General features: G+C 44.6%; 1 protein-coding gene across 16 annotated transcripts in view; it reads left to right on the top strand.

The window, feature by feature from the left end:
• LOC139761103 (solute carrier family 22 member 7-like) overlaps positions 1 to 23,206 on the top strand; it is a 124,565-nt gene that overhangs the window by 47,267 nt on the left and 54,092 nt on the right. For 14 of the 16 annotated variants that reach the window (XM_071684990.1, XM_071684992.1, XM_071685001.1 and 11 more), the window contains exons 8-11: positions 2,747 to 2,871; positions 6,222 to 6,439; positions 6,532 to 6,722; positions 8,353 to 12,160. In XM_071684990.1, coding sequence (XP_071541091.1) covers positions 2,747 to 2,871; positions 6,222 to 6,439; positions 6,532 to 6,722; positions 8,353 to 8,640 — 822 coding nt within the window. In that variant the 3' untranslated portion in view covers positions 8,641 to 12,160. Of the gene's footprint in view, positions 1 to 2,746; positions 2,872 to 6,221; positions 6,440 to 6,531; positions 6,723 to 8,352; positions 12,161 to 22,659; positions 22,756 to 23,206 lie in introns of all 16 variants that reach the window. The other 2 variants (XM_071684993.1, XM_071684995.1) reach the window with 1 other exon arrangement.

Genomic DNA, 23,206 nt, shown 5'->3' on the forward strand with positions numbered 1-23,206 from the left:
AGGGGTTCTACATGGTGGGGGAGGGGTTCTACATGGTGGGGGAGGAGGGGTTCTACATGGTGGGGAGGAGGGGTTCTACATGGTGGGGGGGGGAGGGGTTCTACATGGTGGGGGAGGGGTTCTACATGGTGGGGGAGGGGTTCTACATGGTGGGGAGGGGTTCTACATGGTGGGGGAGGGGTTCTACATGGTGGGGGAGGAGGGGTTCTGCATGGTGGGGCAGGAGGGGTTCTACATGGTATGGTGGGGGAGGGAGGGGTTCTACATGGTATGGTGGGGGAGGAGGAGGGGTTCTACATGGTGGGGGAGGAGGGGTTCTACATGGTATGGTGGGGAGGAGGAGGGGTTCTACATGGTATGGTGGGGGAGGGAGGGGTTCTACATGGTATGGTGGGGGAGGGAGGGGTTCTACATGGTATGGTGGGGAGGAGGAGGGGTTCTACATGGTATGGTGGGGGAGGAGGAGGGGTTCTACATGGTATGGTGGGGGAGGAGGAGGGGTTCTACATGGTATGGTGAGGGAGGAGGAGGGGTTCTACATGGTATGGTGAGGGGAGGAGGAGGGGTTCTACATGGTATGGTGAGGGAGGAGGAGGGGTTCTACATGGTATGGTGAGGGAGGAGGAGGGGTTCTACATGGTATGGTGGGGGAGGAGGAGGGGTTCTACATGGTATGGTGGGGGAGGAGGAGGGGTTCTACATGGTATGGTGGGGGGGGGAGGAGGGGTTCTACATGGTATGGTGGGGGAGGAGGAGGGGTTCTACATGGTATGGTGGGGGAGGAGGAGGGGTTCTACATGGTATGGTGGGGGAGGAGGAGGGGTTCTACATGGTATGGTGGGGGAGGAGGAGGGGTTCTACATGGTATGGTGAGGGAGGAGGAGGGGTTCTACATGGTATGGTGAGGGAGGAGGAGGGGTTCTACATGGTATGGTGAGGGAGGAGGAGGGGTTCTACATGGTATGGTGGGGGAGGAGGAGGGGTTCTACATGGTATGGTGGGGGAGGAGGAGGGGTTCTACATGGTATGGTGGGGAGGAGGAGGGGTTCTACATGGTATGGTGGGGGAGGAGGAGGGGTTCTACATGGTATGGTGGGGGAGGAGGAGGGGTTCTACATGGTATGGTGAGGGAGGAGGAGGGGTTCTACATGGTATGGTGAGGGAGGAGGAGGGGTTCTACATGGTATGGTGAGGGAGGAGGAGGGGTTCTACATGGTATGGTGAGGGAGGAGGAGGGGTTCTACATGGTATGGTGGGGAGGAGGAGGGGTTCTACATGGTATGGTGAGGGAGGAGGAGGGGTTCTACATGGTATGGTGAGGGAGGAGGAGGGGTTCTACATGGTATGGTGAGGGAGGAGGAGGGGTTCTACATGGTATGGTGGGGGAGGAGGAGGGGTTCTACATGGTATGGTGAGGGAGGAGGAGGGGTTCTACATGGTATGGTGAGGGAGGAGGAGGGGTTCTACATGGTATGGTGAGGGAGGAGGAGGGGTTCTACATGGTATGGTGGGGGAGGAGGAGGGGTTCTACATGGTATGGTGGGGGAGGAGGAGGGGTTCTACATGGTATGGTGGGGGAGGAGGAGGGGTTCTACATGGTATGGTGGGGAGGAGGAGGGGTTCTACATGGTATGGTGAGGGAGGAGGAGGGGTTCTACATGGTATGGTGAGGGAGGAGGAGGGGTTCTACATGGTATGGTGAGGGAGGAGGAGGGGTTCTACATGGTATGGTGAGGGAGGAGGAGGGGTTCTACATGGTATGGTGAGGGAGGAGGAGGGGTTCTACATGGTATGGTGAGGGAGGAGGAGGGGTTCTACATGGTATGGCTGGGGGAGGAGGAGGGGTTCTACATGGTATGGTGAGGGAGGAGGAGGGGTTCTACATGGTATGGTGAGGGAGGAGGAGGGGTTCTACATGGTATGGTGGGGGAGGAGGAGGGGTTCTACATGGTATGGTGGGGGAGGAGGAGGGGTTCTACATGGTATGGTGAGGAGGAGGAGGGGTTCTACATGGTATGGTGGGGGAGGAGGAGGGGTTCTACATGGTATGGTAAGGGAGGAGGAGGGGTTCTACATGGTATGGTGAGGGAGGAGGAGGGGTTCTACATGGTATGGTGAGGGAGGAGGAGGGGTTCTACATGGTATGGTGAGGGAGGAGGAGGGGTTCTACATGGTATGGTGGGGGAGGAGGAGGGGTTCTACATGGTATGGTGAGGGAGGAGGAGGGGTTCTACATGGTATGGTGAGGGAGGAGGAGGGGTTCTACATGGTATGGTGAGGGAGGAGGAGGGGTTCTACATGGTATGGTGGGGGAGGAGGAGGGGTTCTACATGGTATGGTGGGGAGGAGGAGGGGTTCTACATGGTATGGTGAGGGAGGAGGAGGGGTTCTACATGGTATGGTGGGGAGGAGGAGGGGTTCTACATGGTATGGTGGGGGAGGAGGAGGGGTTCTACATGGTATGGTGGGGGAGGAGGAGGGGTTCTACATGGTATGGTGAGGGAGGAGGAGGGGTTCTACATGGTATGGTGAGGGAGGAGGAGGGGTTCTACATGGTATGGTGGGGGAGGAGGAGGGGTTCTACATGGTATGGTGAGGGAGGAGGAGGGGTTCTACATGGTATGGTGGGATGTAAGGTGGAGGGAGATCCACCAGGTATGGGATGTATGGGGTTGGGGGGGGGTTTGGTTTTCCCGACCGGAGGGGCACGTTTCTAACCACGGTGCCCTTCCCCTTTTACCACCAGGTGTGCGGCTCTGAGAAGAAGCAGGTGACGATGACTGAGGCGTCACACGGCCCACTGCACATGATGAGGCTCTTGGTTCGATACCCTCGTATGGCCGCTCGTACAGCACTGGTCACCATCTGCTGGTCAGTTAGGTTACACGTATTCTCATGATGGCTCAAGTATATATATATATATATATATATATATATATATATATATATATATATATATATATATATATATATATATATATATTTCTTTTTCTATGAGTCCACGGGGAAAATGAAACACGATAAGTTGCCAAGTGCACTTTCGTGTCATAATCACATCATCAGGGGAGACACAAGAGAGAAATATAACAGTCAGTTGATATACATCGAAGAGACGAAGCTAGGACGCCATTTGGTAAACGTGTGATTGTCCAAGAGAGAACTAAAAGATTCTTGGTGTCAATCCTTTTAGTATTCATGTTTTCTCCCTTTTAAAAAAATTTTTTACTTCCCATATTTTCTCCTTTTTGAAAATAATTTTACTTTACTTCCCATGTTTTCTCCCTTTTAATAATAATTTCACTTTCTCATGTTGCTTAAATCCTTTAATGTAAATGTTGCCTTCGTCAACAATAATACTATAAAGAATATCTTAATCAGGAATTCACCAAAAAATTCTCCTGGATGCATCTACAAAGTGCCATGTGGAAATTGTGATAAGTTTTATGTTGATCAGACTGGTAAGGATCTTTCTGTTAGACTTAAGCAACATAAATATAGTATAAGAACGGGACAGGAATCAAATCCCTTGTTTAATCATGTTAAAAACTATGATCATTGTATTGACTGGAGTAACGCCATCTCAGTTGTTAACTCTAACTCTATTACCAAGAGAAATATCATTGAATCTTCTATTATTAAATACACAAAGAATTATAATCTTAATATTAGTGATGGTCTGTACAAATTAGATCACTTTATTTTGATAAAATTTGTAAAATAAGTTTATGAATGCTCGTTGTATGTCTTGGACAATCACATGTTTATCAAATGGCGTCCTAGCTTCGTCTCTTCGATGTATATCAACTGACTGTTATATTTCTCTCTTGTGTCTCCCCTGATGATGTGATTATGACACGAAAGTGCACTTGGGAACTTTTCGTGCTTCATTTTTCCCGTGGACTCATAGGATAATGTCTGTATCCCTCTGTATCCCTCTGCATTCCTCTGTATCCCTCTATATTCCTCCTCCTGTAGATGTATCCCTCTATATTCCTCCTCCTGCTCATGTATCCCTCTATATTCCTCCTCCTGTAGATGTATCCCTCTATATTCCTCCTCCTGTAGATGTATCCCTCTATATTCCTCCTCCTGTAGATGTATCCCTCTATATTCCTCCTCCTGTAGATGTATCCCTCTATATTCCTCCTCCTGTAGATGTATCCCTCTATATTCCTCCTCCTGTAGATGTATCCCTCTATATTCCTCCTCCTGTAGATGTATCCCTCTATATTCCTCCTCCTGTTCATGTATCCCTCTATATTCCTCCTCCTGTAGATGTATCCCTCTATATTCCTCCTCCTGTAGATGTATCCCTCTATATTCCTCCTCCTGCTCATGTATCCCTCTATATTCCTCCTCCTGTAGATGTATCCCTCTGTATTCCTCCTCCTGTAGATGTATCCCTCTATATTCCTCCTCCTGTAGATGTATCCCTCTATATTCCTCCTCCTGTAGATGTATCCCTCTATATTCCTCCTCCTGCTCATGTATCCCTCTATATTCCTCCTCCTGTAGATGTATCCCTCTATATTCCTCCTCCTGTAGATGTATCCCTCTATATTCCTCCTCCTGCTCATGTATCCCTCTATATTCCTCCTCCTGTAGATGTATCCCTCTATATTCCTCCTCCTGCTCGTGTATCCCTCTATATTCCTCCTCCTGCTCATGTATCCCTCTATATTCCTCCTCCTGTAGATGTATCCCTCTATATTCCTCCTCCTGCTCATGTATCCCTCTATATTCCTCCTCCTGTTCATGTATCCCTCTATATTCCTCCTCCTGTAGATGTATCCCTCTATATTCCTCCTCCTGTAGATGTATCCCTCTATATTCCTCCTCCTGTAGATGTATCCCTCTGTATTCCTCCTCCTGTTCATGTATCCCTCTATATTCCTCCTCCTGTTCATGTATCCCTCTATATTCCTCCTCCTGTTCATGTATCCCTCTATATTCCTCCTCCTGTTCATGTATCCCTCTATATTCCTCCTCCTGTAGATGTATCCCTCTATATTCCTCCTCCTGTTCATGTATCCCTCTATATTCCTCCTCCTGTAGATGTATCCCTCTATATTCCTCCTCCTGTAGATGTATCCCTCTATATTCCTCCTCCTGTAGATGTATCCCTCTGTATTCCTCCTCCTGTTCATGTATCCCTCTATATTCCTCCTCCTGTTCATGTATCCCTCTATATTCCTCCTCCTGTTCATGTATCCCTCTATATTCCTCCTCCTGTTCATGTATCCCTCTATATTCCTCCTCCTGTAGATGTATCCCTCTATATTCCTCCTCCTGTTCATGTATCCCTCTATATTCCTCCTCCTGTAGATGTATCCCTCTATATTCCTCCTCCTGTTCATGTATCCCTCTATATTCCTCCTCCTGTTCATGTATCCCTCTATATTCCTCCTCCTGTAGATGTATCCCTCTATATTCCTCCTCCTGTTCATGTATCCCTCTATATTCCTCCTCCTGTAGATGTATCCCTCTATATTCCTCCTCCTGTTCATGTATCCCTCTATATTCCTCCTCCTGTAGATGTATCCCTCTATATTCCTCCTCCTGTTCATGTATCCCTCTATATTCCTCCTCCTGTATCCCTCTATATTCTCCTCCTATCATGTATCCCTCTATATTCCTGCCTCCTGTTCATGTATCCCTCTATATTCCTCCTCTGTAGGTATCCTCTATATTATCTCCTGTTCATGTATCCTCTGATCCTCCTCGCTCATGATCCTATATTCCTCCTGTAGATGTATCCCTCTATATTCCTCCTCCTGTAGATGTATCCCTCTATATTCCTCCTCCTGTAGATGTATCCCTCTGTATTCCTCTCCTGTTCATGTATCCCTCTATATTCCTCCTCCTGTAGATGTATCCTCTATATTCCTCCTCCTGTAGATGTATCCCTCTATATTCCTCCTCCTGTAGATGTATCCCTCTATATTCCTCCTCCTGTAGATGTATCCCTCTGTATTCCTCCTCCTGTTCATGTATCCCTCTATATTCCTCCTCCTGTAGATGTATCCCTCTATATTCCTCCTCCTGTAGATGTATCCCTCTATATTCCTCCTCCTGTAGATGTATCCCTCTAAATTCCTCCTCCTTATGATCCCTCTATATGTATCCCTCTATATTCCTCCTCCTGTTCATGTATCCCTCTATATTCCTCCTCCTGTAGAAGGCGTTGACGGAAGGTCTTGTGTCCCTCCTTTCCTTCCCAGGACAGTGAACATGATCCTCTACTACAACACCACCATGAAGTACCCCTACGTGTTCGTGAACCCCTTCCTTGGGTGGTTCTCCATCTCTGTGATGGAGGTGCCCGCCAACATCATGGTCCTCTTCCTCCTGAAGAAGGTGGGTCGACGACCTCTCCACGCAGGCGTCATGGCCATCAGCACAGCATCTCTGCTCTCCACCGCCTGTGTCCTAGCTCTTGGTACGTATCGTCCAGGGGTCAGGGGTTGGGCGTCCTAGCTCTTATATCCACCACCAGCTACTCCACTTCGTGGTCGTCTCCTCCTTCTTCAGGTTACGAGGAGAGGCAGACGACGGTGGCGGTGCTGGTGCTGGTGGCCAAGTTCAGCGCCTCCATGACCTTCTTGGTCATCTACCTGCAGGCGGCCGAGCTACACCCGACCCCGGTCAGGACCTGTGCCACGGGGGGCGCCTCCCTCGTCGCCATCGCCTGCAACGTCTTCAGCCCCACCATCGTGGCCATGGTCAGTGCTAGGGGCTCCTGGTGTGTGTGGGGGGGTCGGGGCTAGTGTAGAGTGTGTGTGGGGGTCAGTGCTAGGGGCTCCTGGTGTGTGTGTGGGGGTCGGGGCTAGTGTAGAGTGTGTGTGGGGGGGTCGGGGCTAGTGTAGAGTGTGTGTGGGGGTCAGTGCTAGGGGCTCCTGGTGTGTGTGTGGGGGTCGGGGCTAGTGTACAGTGTGTGTGTGGGGGTCGGGGCTAGTGTAGAGTGTGTGTGTGGGGGCCGGGGCTAGTGTAGAGTGTGTGTGGGGGGGTCGGGGCTAGCGTAGAGTGTGTGTGGGGGTCGGGGCTAGTGTAGAGTGTGTGTGTGGGGGCCGGGGCTAGTGTAGAGTGTGTGTGTGAGGGTCGGGGCTAGTGTAGAGTGTGTATGTGAGGGTCGGGGCTAGTGTAGAGTGTGTATGTGAGGGTCGGGGCTAGTGTAGAGTGTGTATGTGAGGGTCGGGGCTAGTGTAGAGTGTGTGTGGGGGGGTCGGGGCTAGTGTAGAGTGTGTGTGTGGGGGTCGGGGCTAGTGTAGAGTGTGTGTGGGGGGGTCGGGGCTAGTGTAGAGTGTGTGTGTGGGGGTCGGGGCTAGTGTAGAGTGTGTGTGGGGGGGTCGGGGCTAGTGTAGAGTGTGTATGTGAGGGTCGGGGCTAGTGTAGAGTGTGTGTGTGGGGGTCGGGGCTAGTGTAGAGTGTGTGTGGGGGGGTCGGGGCTAGTGTAGAGTGTGTATGTGAGGGTCGGGGCTAGTGTAGAGTGTGTGTGGGGGGGTCGGGGCTAGTGTAGAGTGTGTGTGTGGGGGTCGGGGCTAGTGTAGAGTGTGTGTGTGGGGGTCGGGGCTAGTGTAGAGTGTGTATGTGAGGGTCGGGGCTAGTGTAGAGTGTGTGTGGGGGGGTCGGGGCTAGTGTAGAGTGTGTGTGTGGGGGTCGGGGCTAGTGTAGAGTGTGTATGTGAGGGTCGGGGCTAGTGTAGAGTGTGTGTGGGGGGGGGTCGGGGCTAGTGTAGAGTGTGTGTGTGGGGGTCGGGGCTAGTGTAGAGTGTGTGTGGGGGGGTCGGGGCTAGTGTAGAGTGTGTGTGTGGGGGTCGGGGCTAGTGTAGAGTGTGTGTGTGGGGGTCGGGGCTAGTGTAGAGTGTGTATGTGAGGGTCGGGGCTAGTGTAGAGTGTGTATGTGAGGGTCGGGGCTAGTGTAGAGTGTGTGTGTGGGGGTCGGGGCTAGTGTAGAGTGTGTATGTGAGGGTCGGGGCTAGTGTAGAGTGTGTGTGGGGGGGTCGGGGCTAGTGTAGAGTGTGTGTGTGGGGGTCGGGGCTAGTGTAGTGTGTGTGGGGGGGTCGGGGCTAGTGTAGAGTGTGTGTGTGGGGGTCGGGGCTAGTGTAGAGTGTGTATGTGGGGGTCGGGGCTAGTGTAGAGTGTGTGTGTGAGGGTCGGGGCTAGTGTAGAGTGTGTGTGTGGGGGTCGGGGCTAGTGTAGAGTGTGTGTGTGGGGGTCGGGGCTAGTGTAGAGTGTGTGTGTGTGTGTGTGTGTGTGTAGCTAGTGATTGGTTCACCAAGACTGTGTTGGTCAGTAATCATTACTGTTCGTTATCGTCTTGCCTTCATGGACAACGCCCTTCCCTGTCTTCCAGGCACGTCCCTGGCATAGTTATCTCCTGCTGGGGAGTCTCGGTCTCCTCGGGGTTCTCTCTGCTTCTCTCCTGCCGGAGACGGCGGGTCGACCCTTACCACAGACGCTGGACGACGCTGAGAACTTCGCCAGGAGGAGGAGGAGCTCCTCCTCCTCCTCCGTCAGGAGTTCCCCAAGGCGGGAGGAGGGACCTACGGTGTTCCCTTCTTCACCGCCTCCGTCAGTAGAGGTCTCCAAACCCATATCAAGCAGTCACCTTCCGGGGACGGTGAAGGAAACCATCATATAAACCCACCCTTCCTTCTGCAGGCAGGTGCTGGACAGGAGTTCGGTTAAATATGGACGAGTGTTTGAGGTGGTTATAAATACGCGCCTTCGCAAGGGCGTGACGACCCTTAGACCCAAGTCGTGCTTCGTTCATGGGCTTCCAAGGGCCTTACGGTCATGAGGAAAGGTCAGGACAGCCTTCACCCAAGGGCACATGCCGAGTTCTTCAATAAATTGTGATCTTTGTGAAGCAGTTTGTCTCAGCGGGTTGACAAATACGACCAATATATATTTTGAAAAGATCATTTCCGCTACATTACTGAGCTGGCTGATGTAGTTAGCGCCTGGTTATTACCATCATGACCAGAATCTCATATTTGGTAAGTTTGTGATAATATCTGAAGATGAAGAAACATTAAATTACCATCATAACAGTGAAGAATAGGAGAATGATTTGTGTCTTGCCAATTATCATACATCACATAGTACGTACTAACATAACTCAATATTTATATTGAACACAAAACAGTCTCAAGTATTAGTCATTAACATAAACTTATGGTTTTTTATATATAAATATATTCCGTTTTTTAATGTAATTTCATAAAGTATTGTTAATTTACAAGAGTTAATTGTCCTTTTTTTCGAGATGTTAGCGGGATTATCTATACAATTTTTATTTTTTTGCTACAATTCCAACTTCAGTGCTGTGTTGTTTCTAGCATGTAAATAATTCTTATTTTTCTTCTGCTATGTAATGCTATGTTACAAGCATATAGCTATACCCACTCCTCCTCCTCCTCTAGTAAATATAATCAAACATAATACTCAGGCTTCCTAGATGTGTTATCAGTGCTGCAACTGCCGTCTTTCCTATCACCGCTGCTGTTGGTAACGTTGCATGTTGTTCAGCTATATCTCCCCAACTACATTTATTTCTTTAACCATTTATCCGACATCAGGTAAGTGGTTAGAGATGGTAAGGAGGAAGTAATTGAGAAGGACATGGAGGGGTAGACTGGATTTGGGCGGGGTAAACAACACTCAAAGAACCTTTGACACCCCTGGGGTTCTGAAAGCATTGCTTCCATTGCTAAATGTAAAGTGATATAGACCAAGTGATAAACTGACACAAAACAAGTGACGATCAGTGCAACCTACATACTTATAAACTGACACAAAACAAGTGACGATCAATGTAAACTCCATACTTAAAATTGTAGACTATACTTACAATTGATTAAAGTATGCTCGCTAAACTATTGCTAGAAGTAGGAAAGGTAATGGGGAATTTAATAAAGAGTTAAGGGAAATTATCATACCTAATATCTGTATCCTGTAATAGGCGTTGATTAGCTGAGTACAATGGTATTGGGTCAAACACATCCCGCTCCAAAATGGTATCCGGTGAGTTTTAATGACCTGTACCTGACCTTGACCCAACCAAACTACCACAACCGCTGAGACAAAGCCAACGAGGGTAGTAGTAGTACCACCACAACCCCATCACCCGCCAATAGACCGTCAAGGTCAAGCTCACTTGAGCCTGGTTCTCCCCCCCCCCCCATACTGGATAGCGAGCTATGCTCAGGTTAAGCGCATTCTGCTATGTTCTACATCACATGTCTTGGCGATCCATTTCCACGGTGGAAGATCGTCCTGGGAAAAAGTACACACACACACACACACACACACACACACACACACACACACACAGATCGTCCTGGGAATAAGTTGATATGCCAGGACACACACACACACACACACACAATATCTGCGGGATAAAGTGGCCTGTCCGGCGCTGCGTGACCGAAGGAGGGAATGGAGGCACGCAAGTAGGCGTCCCTAGTACAACTGAAGGTAGCAGGACCTCCTCCAGTATCTCAACGTATGTAGGTCCGGTCAACTGGCCAGGCCCGACATCTCACCGACACCAGCACCATGGATCCAACCACATAGTCCTGCACCCACTCCTGCTACCCACCACATAAGACAGTGTGTCTTAATCCTGTTAGTGCAACTGTTGCTGCAATATAAAGATAATAACTAAGTACATTAAAAAAAAATATTAACTAAATATATAATAATTATTATGATATCACATCGTAAATGGAGATTATTGCTACAGTAATTACGTATGACGTATAAAGTGATCATGATCACTGTTATTCACTTAAAAAAAATAATGAGTGTGCATAACTGAAATGGAAGACTGCAGCACAAGAGGACGTTTCAAGCAGCAAACCACTGTGGTGGCCGTGGCAACCTGGTTTCAAATCCCTTCCGGAAAGGTGGTTCATGTTGGCCTCACCATAAATTGTCATTATAAAATGGAAAATATGTTATATAGCATAACCTCTGTGTGTGTGAGAGACAGACAGACAAAGAGCTAACCTGGTGTTAGGTTGCCGCCAAACATGTTGGACCATCGCTGCAGAAAAGTTTTTTGGTCCATCACAAAAGATGACGTTCTCCCAAAACTGATGTGGCTTGTCCGCATACTCCAACGCATCCTCCACCCTGCTCTCCATGTTGGCCTCACTCAACACAGGTTTTGTTGCTGGTATGCGACCACGTAGCCCCTCAGAATGATGTCTGTTTCGGACAGTTTGAGGCGTGCACTGCAGAGCAGCAATGACAGCTGCTATGGCCTAGGGAAAGGATGACATATTGCAAATATAACATGTGATGTGGTTGTTGACATAACCTCAAGTGGTCCAGTATACCAGTGCGACATTATTACCTGATCATCTTCCGGGGTTGTGCAACGTGGGCGCCCATGCCTGTTGTCTGTGCTGCCCAACTCTGCCTGTCGGCGACTCCATCGTCCTACGGTTGACCAAGACGTCTCCCAGTTTCAGAGTCGCTGTAGCCCTCATTATGAAGCTGTAGACTAGCTTCACGTGTCGCTTGTGAGGTCTCCATGGTAAAATTAGATATACCACAAAAACAACCTTTCGACATTGGCTGGCAGTGAACTATACCGGCGCTGTTTCATTGTTTCAAAAAAATATCGCATGTCTCATTACATTTCCTGCATGGACACGAAAATTAATCTTTTATAGAACCCTTTTCGAAACCCGAATTAATATATCTATTTTTGATGAAAAAGCCTAAATATGTCTAGGTAATTACAATTGAATTAGTGACAGGGGCCATGTTACCAGCCCGGAGGATAATTCAGATTTCTAAAATTTTAATCTGATTTATGAATGTCCTAAGAGATGGTGTTTATATACGACTTACGTAGAAAATTTTTAGGACAATTTATATAATGAATTATGCAAATAACGTTTAGTATATGCTATCTAATAGAAAATATTCCCTTCAATGGATTATAAACCAGCATTTATTACATTGTTTTGAAATTAATACTGAAAATAGATACAAAAGCCAAGAGATAAAATATAACGCAACCTGTAATTAAAAGTTCGTCGTGACTCTCGTAATGTTTGTGTTGTGATGCAGGGAAACGTGTCTCGTATATTTCATCCATAATAACGAAGTGATAATAGATTATCTACTGTATGCAGCAACAATAAGTGAGTAATGTAACCTTCGTACCATTTAAAAAGTAGATACGTTTTTATCCAGTAAGGTAGTTATGAACACTCAACAAGCGTGTCGCATCGTTCGTAAACTTTTAGAAATAAACTTTCAACTCGTTGAATTTGTACAATGTGCCTGATCCACACATCCTGTATAACTCCAGGAACTCTGTTTTCTTTCCCATTCTGAAATGTTATGTCAAGAAGGCACAAAGTTAACATAAGTGAGTTTTACCACTGTAGTTAATGGAACATTGACATTGAAACTTTTGTGTTTCTGATTATTGAGGAATTAAAAGCTCTCATGATCAGATTTATTTTTATATTACTATCTGTGTAACGGTAATATCACAGCAGTAATGTTTGTGGTGCATATTTAGTACTGAACCAAAATATCACAGGCATTTTAGTTTAAGGTCACCTGTCAAGGGTTTCAGTATTTGTAATTTGATATGAGTCAGTTTAGGCAACATAGCTAGATCCTTCTGAACAGAAAACATTAAATACATAAAAACTGTATGCAGACCAAGTTATCTCGTATTACATTTTGCCCAACATTAAGATAAGACTACTCCCACGACATACATTTATAAACTCTGTGAACATGAATGTCATTAAGTTTCATTTGTGTTGACATTGCTCAGTCTCACTAAACATTAAGATCTTGACTTTTGATTTTCTTATCAGAAATGTACAACACCTAGGTATGTCAAGGTAAGTATTTGTATGAGCGTACACATTTCTGATTTGTTTCCTCAGTTATAGAGATAAGTTTTACATAGAATGCCACATCAATTACTGATACTAGGCACTCTAACCTATGCCATGTTGTGTTTAACTAAAACAGGACCTATAAAATGAAGTTGCGAGTGCATTGTTTTTAAAATTAGTGAAAAGTTTAATATCAACTGTTGCATTTATGTAATTTGTAAGAGAAATAATGTGCTTGATGTTACTCTCTAAACTTTATGAGCTTTGTATTATGTGCTGTTCAGCGTTTCTTATTGTAATATACCCATCCACCCAGTCTAGAATTGACATGAAAGAACTGGTTTTGTATTTGTTGTATTATGTGTTAGCCCTTATAATGGTTATACCAACTCGAGAAGTTTCTTTGTTTCTTGTCAAGTGATAAAGATATGCAACATCTTAATTAGTAGATCAGAAGTGATCCTCCAGCCTTTGATATCAAATGTTCCAGTGCTTGAGTGTATTTATGTGTGTATGAAATGCATTGAGGTACATAGAAAAAAAATTTCTGAAGTGCATTGAATGTCTTTCTATAGTGGTACAAATGAAATATGAAATCTTTTCTTTCAAACTATTCGCCATTTCCTGCATTAGCAAGGTAGCGTTAAGAACAGAGGACTGGGCTTCTGAGAGAATATCCTTGTCTGGCCCCCTTCTCTGTTCTTTCTTTTGGAAAATTAAAAAAAAACAAGAGGGGAGGATTTCCAGCCCCCCGCTCCCTCCCCTTTTAGTCGCCTTCTACGACACGCAGGGAATACGTGGGAAGAATTCTTTCTCCCCTATCCCCAGGGATAGAAATATGAAATATTTTCATGAAATATTTGAAGTGATTTAAGATGTTGTTACACCAAGCATTCAAATGTTAAGTGACCATGGAATTGCACCATAGAACAGTGCTGTGACCTCTTAGAAAAATGTCCTTAACTCAAAGCATATTACATTGCTTTAATTCTTGTGGATGTGTACCATATTATCTGTGAAGCCTGAAATCTACATCCTACAGTAATTTCCACGTATTTAGAATGCGCATAAGGAGTTAGGAATTCTTATTCATGTGAATGGAAGCATACTGGTATACTGTGCCCAATCTGTGTACTACCTTTATAAGTTATAATCACAGGATTTCATATATTTGTAGATGTGAAGTGTTGCTGCATCTATTTTTATAAAAAGATATCAATTATCCTTGTTGAGATTTTTACGTGTTGTTTTAATGTCCTTGAATATGTGTTAGGAGGTAGTTGAAAGGTAGCCACTAACCAGAGAGTTATTTATATTGTATGTACTACGCACCTAGGTATTGGGAAGGTTAGTGGTGACTGTGTGGTGGGTCACCACTTCTGTGGTTGTCAGCTTGCACTCCTATGTCGCAGGTAGCTACTGGCATTCTGTCCACCAACATACAATCTCTCCTGTCACACATAACCCTTGACAACCCTGAACTCACAACTCGTTCTTTGTAACTCAAGGTTTTGTGCAGTGAATGCTGTGCGTTATCCCTCCCTTGGCAAGTGGTAAGAGCAGTTGATGAAAGTAGTAGGTAGAAACATTAAGTAGAAGTAGTAGATAGAATTAGCTGGGAGCTTTACATTGAAGTAGTAGGCTGGAAGATCAGGCAGAGATGTTAGGTAGTAGTAGTTGGTAAGAATATTAGGGTGACTGTGTGGTGGGTCACCACTTCTGTGGTTGTCAGCTTGCACTCCTATGTCGGAGGTAGCTACTTGCATTCTGTCCACCAACATACAATCTCTCCTGTCACACATAACCCTTGACAACCCTGAACTTACAACTCGTTCTTCGTAACTCAAGGTTTTGTGCAGTGAATGCTGTGCGTTATCCCTCCCTTGGCAAGTGGTAAGAGCAGTTGATGAAAGTAGTAGGTAGAAACATTAAGTAGAAGTAGTAGATAGAATTAGCTGGGAGCTTTACATAGAAGTAGTAGGCTGGAAGATCAGGCAGAGATGTTAGGTAGTAGTAGTTGGTAGGAATATTTGGGTGGCCTATTAGGGTGAGGCGGTAAAAGGTAAGCAGTAGCTCTGGAGTTCATCAGTTATGGAGAGTTATGCTATGGCCATCCCCTTGAGGGAGTTTCCAAAAGGAAGGGACATCAGAGATATACACGTAGATAGATAGATGTGGCTGTTGTACTTAATTTGTTGCTTTTCCATGTTCTTTTTTATGTACCTCTTTCAGTGCACTGGGTGATAATTTCTGGTCTTGGATTGTTATGTTTGACATGGCTGTTTGTTAGTTTCTCCAAGTTCATTTATTTTATGCTTTGATATTTTCTTTTTTCTTTCAAACTGTTCGCCATTTCCCGCATTAGCGAGGTAGCGTTAAGAACAGAGGACTGGGCCTTTGAGGGAATACCCTCACCTGGCCCAATTCTCTGTTCCTTCTTTTGGAAAATTAAAAAAAAAACGAGAGGGGAGGATTTCCAGCCCCCCGCTCCCTTCCCTTTTAGTCGCCTTCTACGACACGCAGGGAATACGTGGGAAGTATTCTTTCTCCCCTATCCCCAGGGAAAAGGGATATTTTATTTTTTGATTTTCTAGCTCTTTTTAGTCTGTGTTAATTATTGATATTTATATATATTTATTTGTTATATTTAATTGCTGTTTCCCACTGATGCGGGAAACAGCCGAAGAATGGCCCATCCACTCATATACACATATATACATAGACACCCATACATGCACATGTACATACACACTTATATATACACAGTTACATATTAATACTTGCTTGCTTTCTTCAATTACCCATGCCACCCCACAGGAAACAGCATCACCACCCCCTGCATCAGCGAGGTAGCACCAGTTAAGCAGACCAAAAAAGGCCACGTTCATGTGCGAAGTGAAAGGGTTAGGGAGAATGATTTGGTAAACAGAGAAGAGGTAGTGGAAGCTTTGCGGAAGATGAAAGCCGGCAAGACAGTGGTTTTGGATGGTATTGCAGTGGAATTTATTGAAAAAGGGGGTGACTGTATTGCTGACTGGTTGGTATGGATAGCTAATGTATGTATGACTCATGGTGAGGTGCCTGAGGATTGGTGGAATGCTTGCATAGTGCCATTGTACAAAGGCAAAGGGGATAAAGGTGAGTGCTCAAATTACAGAGATATAAATTTGTTGAGTATTCCTGGGAAATTATATGGGAAGTTATTGATTGAGAGGGTGAAGGCATGTACAGAGCATCAGATTGGGGAAAAGCATTGTGGTTTCAGAAGTGGTAAAGGATGTGTGGTTCAGGTGTTTTCTTTGAAGAATGTATGTGAGAAATACTTAGAAAAGCAAATGGATTTGTATGTAGCACTTATGGATCTGGGGAAGGCATATGATAGAGTTGATAGAGATGCTCTGTGGAAGGTATTAAGAATATATGGTGTGGGAGGCAAGTTGCTAGAAGCAGTGAAAAGTTTTTATCGAGGATGTAAGGCATATGTACGAGTAGGAAGAGAGGAAAGTGATTGGTTCTCAGTGAATGTAGGTTTGCTGCAGGGGTGTGTGATGTCTCCGTGGTTGTTTAATTTGTTTATGGATGGGGTTGTTAGGGAGGTGAATGCAAGAGTTTTGGAAAGAGGGGCAAGTATGCAGTCTGTTGTGGATGAGAGAGCTTGGGAAGTGAGTCAGTTGTTGTTTGCTGATGATACAGCGCTGGTGGCTGATTCGTGTGAGAAACTGCAGAAGCTGGTGACTGAGATTGGTAAAGTGTGTGTAAGAAGAAAGTTGAGAGTAAATGTGAATAAGAACAAGGTTATTAAAAGGCTAAGAAGTATTGCTGGAGTTCACTAGTTCTGGAGACTTGCCATGGCCAACACTTCCTTGAGGGAGTTCCAATTGAAACAGGTGTCAGAGATGTAGATAGACAGATACATTAGATATGTCAGCACTGGTCAACCAGGCATGGAAAAAGAAACGTAACTAAGTTAATGATTGAGGAAAAAGTTACTAGGTAGGATGGAACCATCACCACAGCAGTAGTGTTTTTTAGTATGAGGAATATTGTTAATCACAACAGTACATTTTTTGGTATGAGTAATATTGCAGATGCCATGTGCTTGACCTTCAAACATACTAGGTTTTATTAGATATATATAATCCAGATTGGCATGTTATTTCTTGCATCATCAAGATTTTTCCCGATGATTAAGTCATTATAAGCTAGTGAGAACCTAATAGTTTACGTAATCAGAATTGGATTGCAGCACATTGGACTTAAAAAACCAGTGTGCACGTATATGAAACTGACAGTTGTATGTGACAAATTTATGAGAATTGCTTTTGCCTTTTAGTAACGGATTTATTACATTTTTAGATATTTAGTCCATAAGAAATACAAGGAATATTGTTTTATTGACTCTGGTAGACATTTGATTTAAGGAATACATGCAGATAGATGGGAATGTCTTAGGAGTAAAGTCAGGGGTTAGTGAGAGGACAAGGGCAAGGGAAGGAATAGCACTACTCCTGAATCAGTTGTTGTGGGAGTATGTGATAGAATTTAAGAAAGTAAGTTCTAGATTAATATGGGTAAAACTGAAAGTTGATGGAGAGAGATGGGTGATTATTGGTGCATATGCACCTGGGCATGAGAAGAAAGATCATGAGAGGCAAGTGTTTTGGGAGCAGCTGAATGAGTGTGTTAGTGGTTTTGATGCACAAGACCGGGTTATAGTGATGGGTGTTTTGAATGCAAAGGTGAGTAATGTGGCAGTTGAGGGAACAATTGGTATACATGGGGTGTTCAGTGTTGTAAATGGGAATGGTGAAGAGCTTGTAGATTTATGTGCTGAAAACGGACTGGTGATTGGGAATACCTGGTTTAAAAAGCGAGATATACATAAGTATACGTATGTAAGTAGGAGAGATGGCCAGAGAGCATTATTGGATCACGTGTTAATTGACAGGCGCGCAAAAGAGAGACTTTTGGATGTTAATGTGCTGAGAGGTGCAACTGGAGGGATGTCTGATCATTATCTTGTGGAGGCGAAGGTGAAGATTTGTGGGGGTTTTCAGAAAAGAAGAGAGAATGTTGGGGTGAAGAGGGTGGTGAGAGTAAGTGAGCTTGGGAAGGAGACTTGTGTGAGGAAGTACCAGGAGAGACTGAGTACAGAATGGAAAAAGGTAGAACAAAGGAGGTAAGGGGAGTGGGGGAGGAATGGGATGTATTTAGGGAAGCAGTGATGGCTTGCGCAAAAGATGCTTGTGGCATGAGAAGCGTGGGAGGTGGGTTGATTAGAAAGGGTAGTGAGTGGTGGGATGAAGAAGTAAGATTATTAGTGAAAGAGAAGAGAGAGGCATTTGGACTATTTTTGCTGGGAAAAAATGCAATTGAGTGGGAGATGTATAAAAGAAAGAGGCAGGAGGTCAAGAGAAAGGTGCAAGAGGTGAAAAATAGGGCAAATGAGAGTTGGGATGAGAGAGTATCATTAAATTTTAGGGAGGATAAAAAGGTGAATTGGAAGGAGGTGAATAAAATGTGTAAGACAAGGGAGCAAATGGGAACTTCAGTGAAGGGCGCTAATGGTGAGGTGATAACAAGTAGTGGTGATGCGAGTAGGAGATGGAGTGAGTATTTTGAAGGTTTGTTGAATGTGTTTGATGATAGAGTGGCAGATATAGGGTGTTTTGGTCAAGGTGGTAAATTATATGGGAGGGTATTGATTGAGAGGGTGAAGGCATGTACAGAGCATCAGATTGGGGAAGAGCAGTGTGGTTTCAGAAGTGGTAGAGGATGTGTGGATCAGGTGTTTGCTTTGAAGAATGTATGTGAGAAATACTTAGAAAAGCAAATGGATTTGTATGTAGCATTTATGGATCTGGAGAAGGCATATAATAGAGTTAATAGAGATGCTCTGTGGAAGGTACTAAGAATATATGGTGTGGGAGGCAAGTTGTGAGAAGCAGTGAAAAGTTTTTATAGAGGATGTAAGGTATGTGTACGTGTAGGAAGAGAGGAAAGTGATTGGTTCTCAGTGAATGTAGGTTTGCGGCAGGGGTGTGTGATGTCTCCATGGTTGTTTAATTTGTTTATGGATGGGGTTGTTAGGGAGGTGAATGCAAGAGTTTTGGAAAGAGGGGCAAGTATGAAGTCTGTTGTGGATGAGAGAGCTTGGGAAGTGAGTCAGTTGTTGTTCGCTGATGATACAGCGCTGGTAGCTGATTCATGTGAGAAACTGCAGAAGCTGGTGACTGAGTTTGGTAAAGTGTGTGAAAGAAGAAAGTTAAGAGTAAATGTGAATAAGAGCAAGGTTATTAGGTACAGTAGGGTTAAGGGACAAGTTAATTGGGAGGTAAGTTTGAATGTAGAAAAACTGGAGGAAGTAAAGTGTTTTAGATACCTGTGAGTGGCTCTGGCAGTGGATGGAACCATGGAAGCGGAAGTGAATCATAGGGTGGGGGAGGGGGCGAAAATCCTGGGAGCCTTGAAGAATGTTTGGAAGTCGAGAACATTATCTCGGAAAGCAAAAATGGGTATATTTGAAGGAATAGTGGTTCCAACAATGTTGTATGGTTGCGAGGCATGGGCTATGGATAGAGTTGTGCGCAGGAGGGTGGATGTGGTGGAAATGAGATGTTTGAGGACAATATGTGGTGTGAGGTGGTTTGATCGAGTAAGTAATGTAAGGGTAAGAGAGATGTGTGGAAATAAAAAGAGTGTGGTTGAAAGAGCAGAAGAGGGTGTTTTGAAATGGTTTGGTCACATGGAGAGAATGAGTGAGGAAAGATTGACCAAGAGGATATATGTGTCAGAGGTGGAGGGAACAAGGAGAAGTGGGAGACCAAATTGGAGGTGGAAAGATGGAGTGAAAAAGATTTTGAGTGATCAGGGCCTGAACATGCAGGAGGGTGAAAGGCGTGCAAGGAATAGAGTGAATTGGATCGATGTGGTATACCGGGGTCGACGTGCTGTCAATGGATTGAATCAGGGCATGTGAAGCGTCTGGGGTAAACCATGTAAAGTTCTGTGGGGCCTGGATGCGGAAAGGGAGCTGTGGTTTCGGGCGTTATTGCATGACAGCTAGAGACTGAGTGTGAACGAATGTGGCCTTTATTGTCTTTTCCTAGCGCTACCTCGCACACATGAGGGGGGAGGGGGATGTTATTCCATGTGTGGCAAGGTGGCGATGGGAATGAATAAAGGCGGACAGTGTGAATTGTTTTTTTTTTTTTTTTTCTTTTGGCTTTGTCGCTGTCTCCCGCGTTTGTGAGGTAGCGCAAGGAAACAGATGAAAGAAATGGCCCAACCCACCCCCATACACATGCCTTGATTCAATCCACTGACAGCACGTCAACCCCGGTATACCACATCGCTCCAATTCACTCTATTCTTTGCCCTCCTTTCACCCTCCTGCATGTTCAGGCCCTGATCACACAAAATCTTTTTCACTCCATCTTTCCACCTCCAATTTGGTCTCCCTCTTCTCCTCGTTCCCTCCACCTCCGACACGTATATCCTCTTGGTCAATCTTTCCTCACTCATTCTCTCCATGTGACCAAACCATTTCAAAACACCCTCTTCTGCTCTCTCAACCACGCTCTTTTTATTTCCACACATCTCTCTTACCCTTACGTTACTTACTCGATCAAACCACCTCACACCACACATTGTCCTCAAACATCTCATTTCCAGCACATCCATCCTCCTGCGCACAACTCTATCCATAGTCCACGCCTCGCAACCATACAACATTGTTGGAACCACTATTCCTTCAAACATACCCATTTTTGCTTTCCGAGATAATGTTCTCGACTTCCACACATTCTTCAAGGCTCCCAGAATTTTCGCCCCCCACACATTCTTCAAGGCTCCCAGAATTTTCGCCCCCTTCCCCACCCTATGATCCACTTCCGCTTCCATGGTTCCATCCGCTGCCAGATCCACTCCCAGATATCTAAAACACTTCACTTCCTCCAGTTTTTCTCCATTCAAACTCACCTCCCAATTGAATTGACCCTCAACCCTACTGTACCTAATAACCTTGCTCTTATTCACATTTACTCTTAACTTTCTTCTTTCACACACTTTACCAAACTCAGTCACCAGCTTCTGCAGTTTCTCACATGAATCAGCCACCAGCGCTGTATCATCAGCGAACAACAACTGACTCACTTCCCAAGCTCTCTCATCCCCAACAGACTTCATACTTGCCCCTCTTTCCAAAACTCTTGCATTCACCTCCCTAACAACCCCATCCATAAACAAATTAAACAACCATGGAGACATCACACACCCCTGCCGCAAACCTACATTCACTGAGAACCAATCACTTTCCTCTCTTCCTACACGTACACATGCCTTACATCCTCGATAAAAACTTTTCACTGCTTCTAACAACTTGCCTCCCACACCATATATTCTTAATACCTTCCACAGAGCATCTCTATCAACTCTATCATATGCCTTCTCCAGATCCATAAATGCTACATACAAATCCATTTGCTTTTCTAAGTATTTCTCACATACATTCTTCAAAGCAAACACCTGATCCACACATCCTCTACCACTTCTGAAACCACACTGCTCTTCCCCAATCTGATGCTCTGTACATGCCTTCACCCTCTCAATCAATACCCTCCCATATAATTTGCCAGGAAATTGTGTGCATGTGTATATATGTAGGGGTCTGTGTGCGTATATATATGTGTACATTGAGATGTATGGGTATGTATATTTGCGTGTGTGGACGTGTAGGTATATACATGTGTATGGGGGTGGGTTGGGCCATTTCTTTCGTCTGTTTCCTTGCGCTACCTCGCAAACGTGGGAGACAGCGACAAAGCAAAATAAATAAATAAATAATGCAGATAGATAGAAGAGGCAGAGTGAGAGACATAAATGTTATATTGTATATAGATAGAATTAGTTTGTTTTTGATACAGAAAAGACAGAACAGTAGCATTTTGTTCAGATGAACACCAATAACTGCAGGAGAAATAACGAGAAAGGAGAAATATGAGACCAATCAGAGGGAAATTAAGTGAAAATGTTTACTTTGTGAGATATCTTCATTCTTCTCTGATATTAGAATACCGATAACTTATGTGTCCATTGAATACACATGGAAGCCGATTTCAACGTATCTTAAAGCAGATAGGAGATAATAAGCGAGGAATTAATATGGGGCACCTCTCCGTTAGTATTTGTTACTGTAGTTCGCTCACATGGCTTCGTAAGCAACGTAAATCTATATCTTAGATGACATCTAGATGACCTAAACCTAACATGGCTTCCCTAACGAGAATGTTCATGAACTCGCAAATGTCTCTAGATGAAAGGAATGTCGCGCCTGTTACTTTAGACTGGACAATGTCATATTCTAGTTGTTGAAGTGGCTGTTTAATTTTCAATTAATGTTAAGATTGCGTTATAATATGTTTATTCGGGTAAAATGACTGCTTGTGTATGTAAAAGTAAGTCAAAAATTGTAGCTTCACGGTTGTCCAAACCAAAATTTGAGTATCTTTATTTATATCTGTTGCAAATATCATGTTAAAGATGAAACAACCGAACCGCTCATTATGACCTATTAAAACGACTCGGATTGCTTCACCCCGCTCAACTCGGCTTTGAACCGTGAATGAACTCAAGAAATATCTCGGTTTATTTTATCATTATCTGACGGATGAGCTTATTACATTTATATATATATTCTCTGTCTTAATATTCGAGGAGATTTTATTGAGTTTGTTCTGGAAATAATGAGAAAGACATGGTAAAAACTCAATATTCGTTCGAAGGTTTGTGTTCGAAGACGCTTCGAATCCACACCATACCGAGGTTTCGAGAACGAGTCCTTACCATTTGCAACCTCTTTGACCATCGGCTCCGTGAGGGTAAGTTGTCCAGTTCTCTTGGGTTTCATGATATGCATTATTTCCCTACGTGATATAGGGAGGAATTGAAATTTGACGCCATTAATCGACGGTTTCATATATATATTAAACTATGGCAGATTTGAAAACCTATTAATAATGTCCTTAATGGCGAATTGTGACGTTATTTCGTCTTGGTACATAGTGGCGCATTGGAAGTTGGTCTGAGGTCTTTAACATTATTTTGACAGTTAAATGTGTAGGTTAGCTTTGACCAACAGCTTGAATGTTTCATTTATTCCATAATTGTGTAGTTTTTACAGAATTACTTGCTGCAAGTTATGATTCATAGAATGTTGTACAGCCATTAAATAAAGCATTAAGGGATATGTTTGCCAGGGAAAATGGAGGGTGATTGGATGTGATGTACATTTGGTATAAATTTATCCAAACGTCTTCTGACCTTGGTCAG

This window comes from Panulirus ornatus, chromosome 39, assembly GCF_036320965.1.
Source record: "Panulirus ornatus isolate Po-2019 chromosome 39, ASM3632096v1, whole genome shotgun sequence".
Taxonomy (NCBI): Eukaryota; Metazoa; Arthropoda; class Malacostraca; order Decapoda; family Palinuridae; genus Panulirus; species Panulirus ornatus.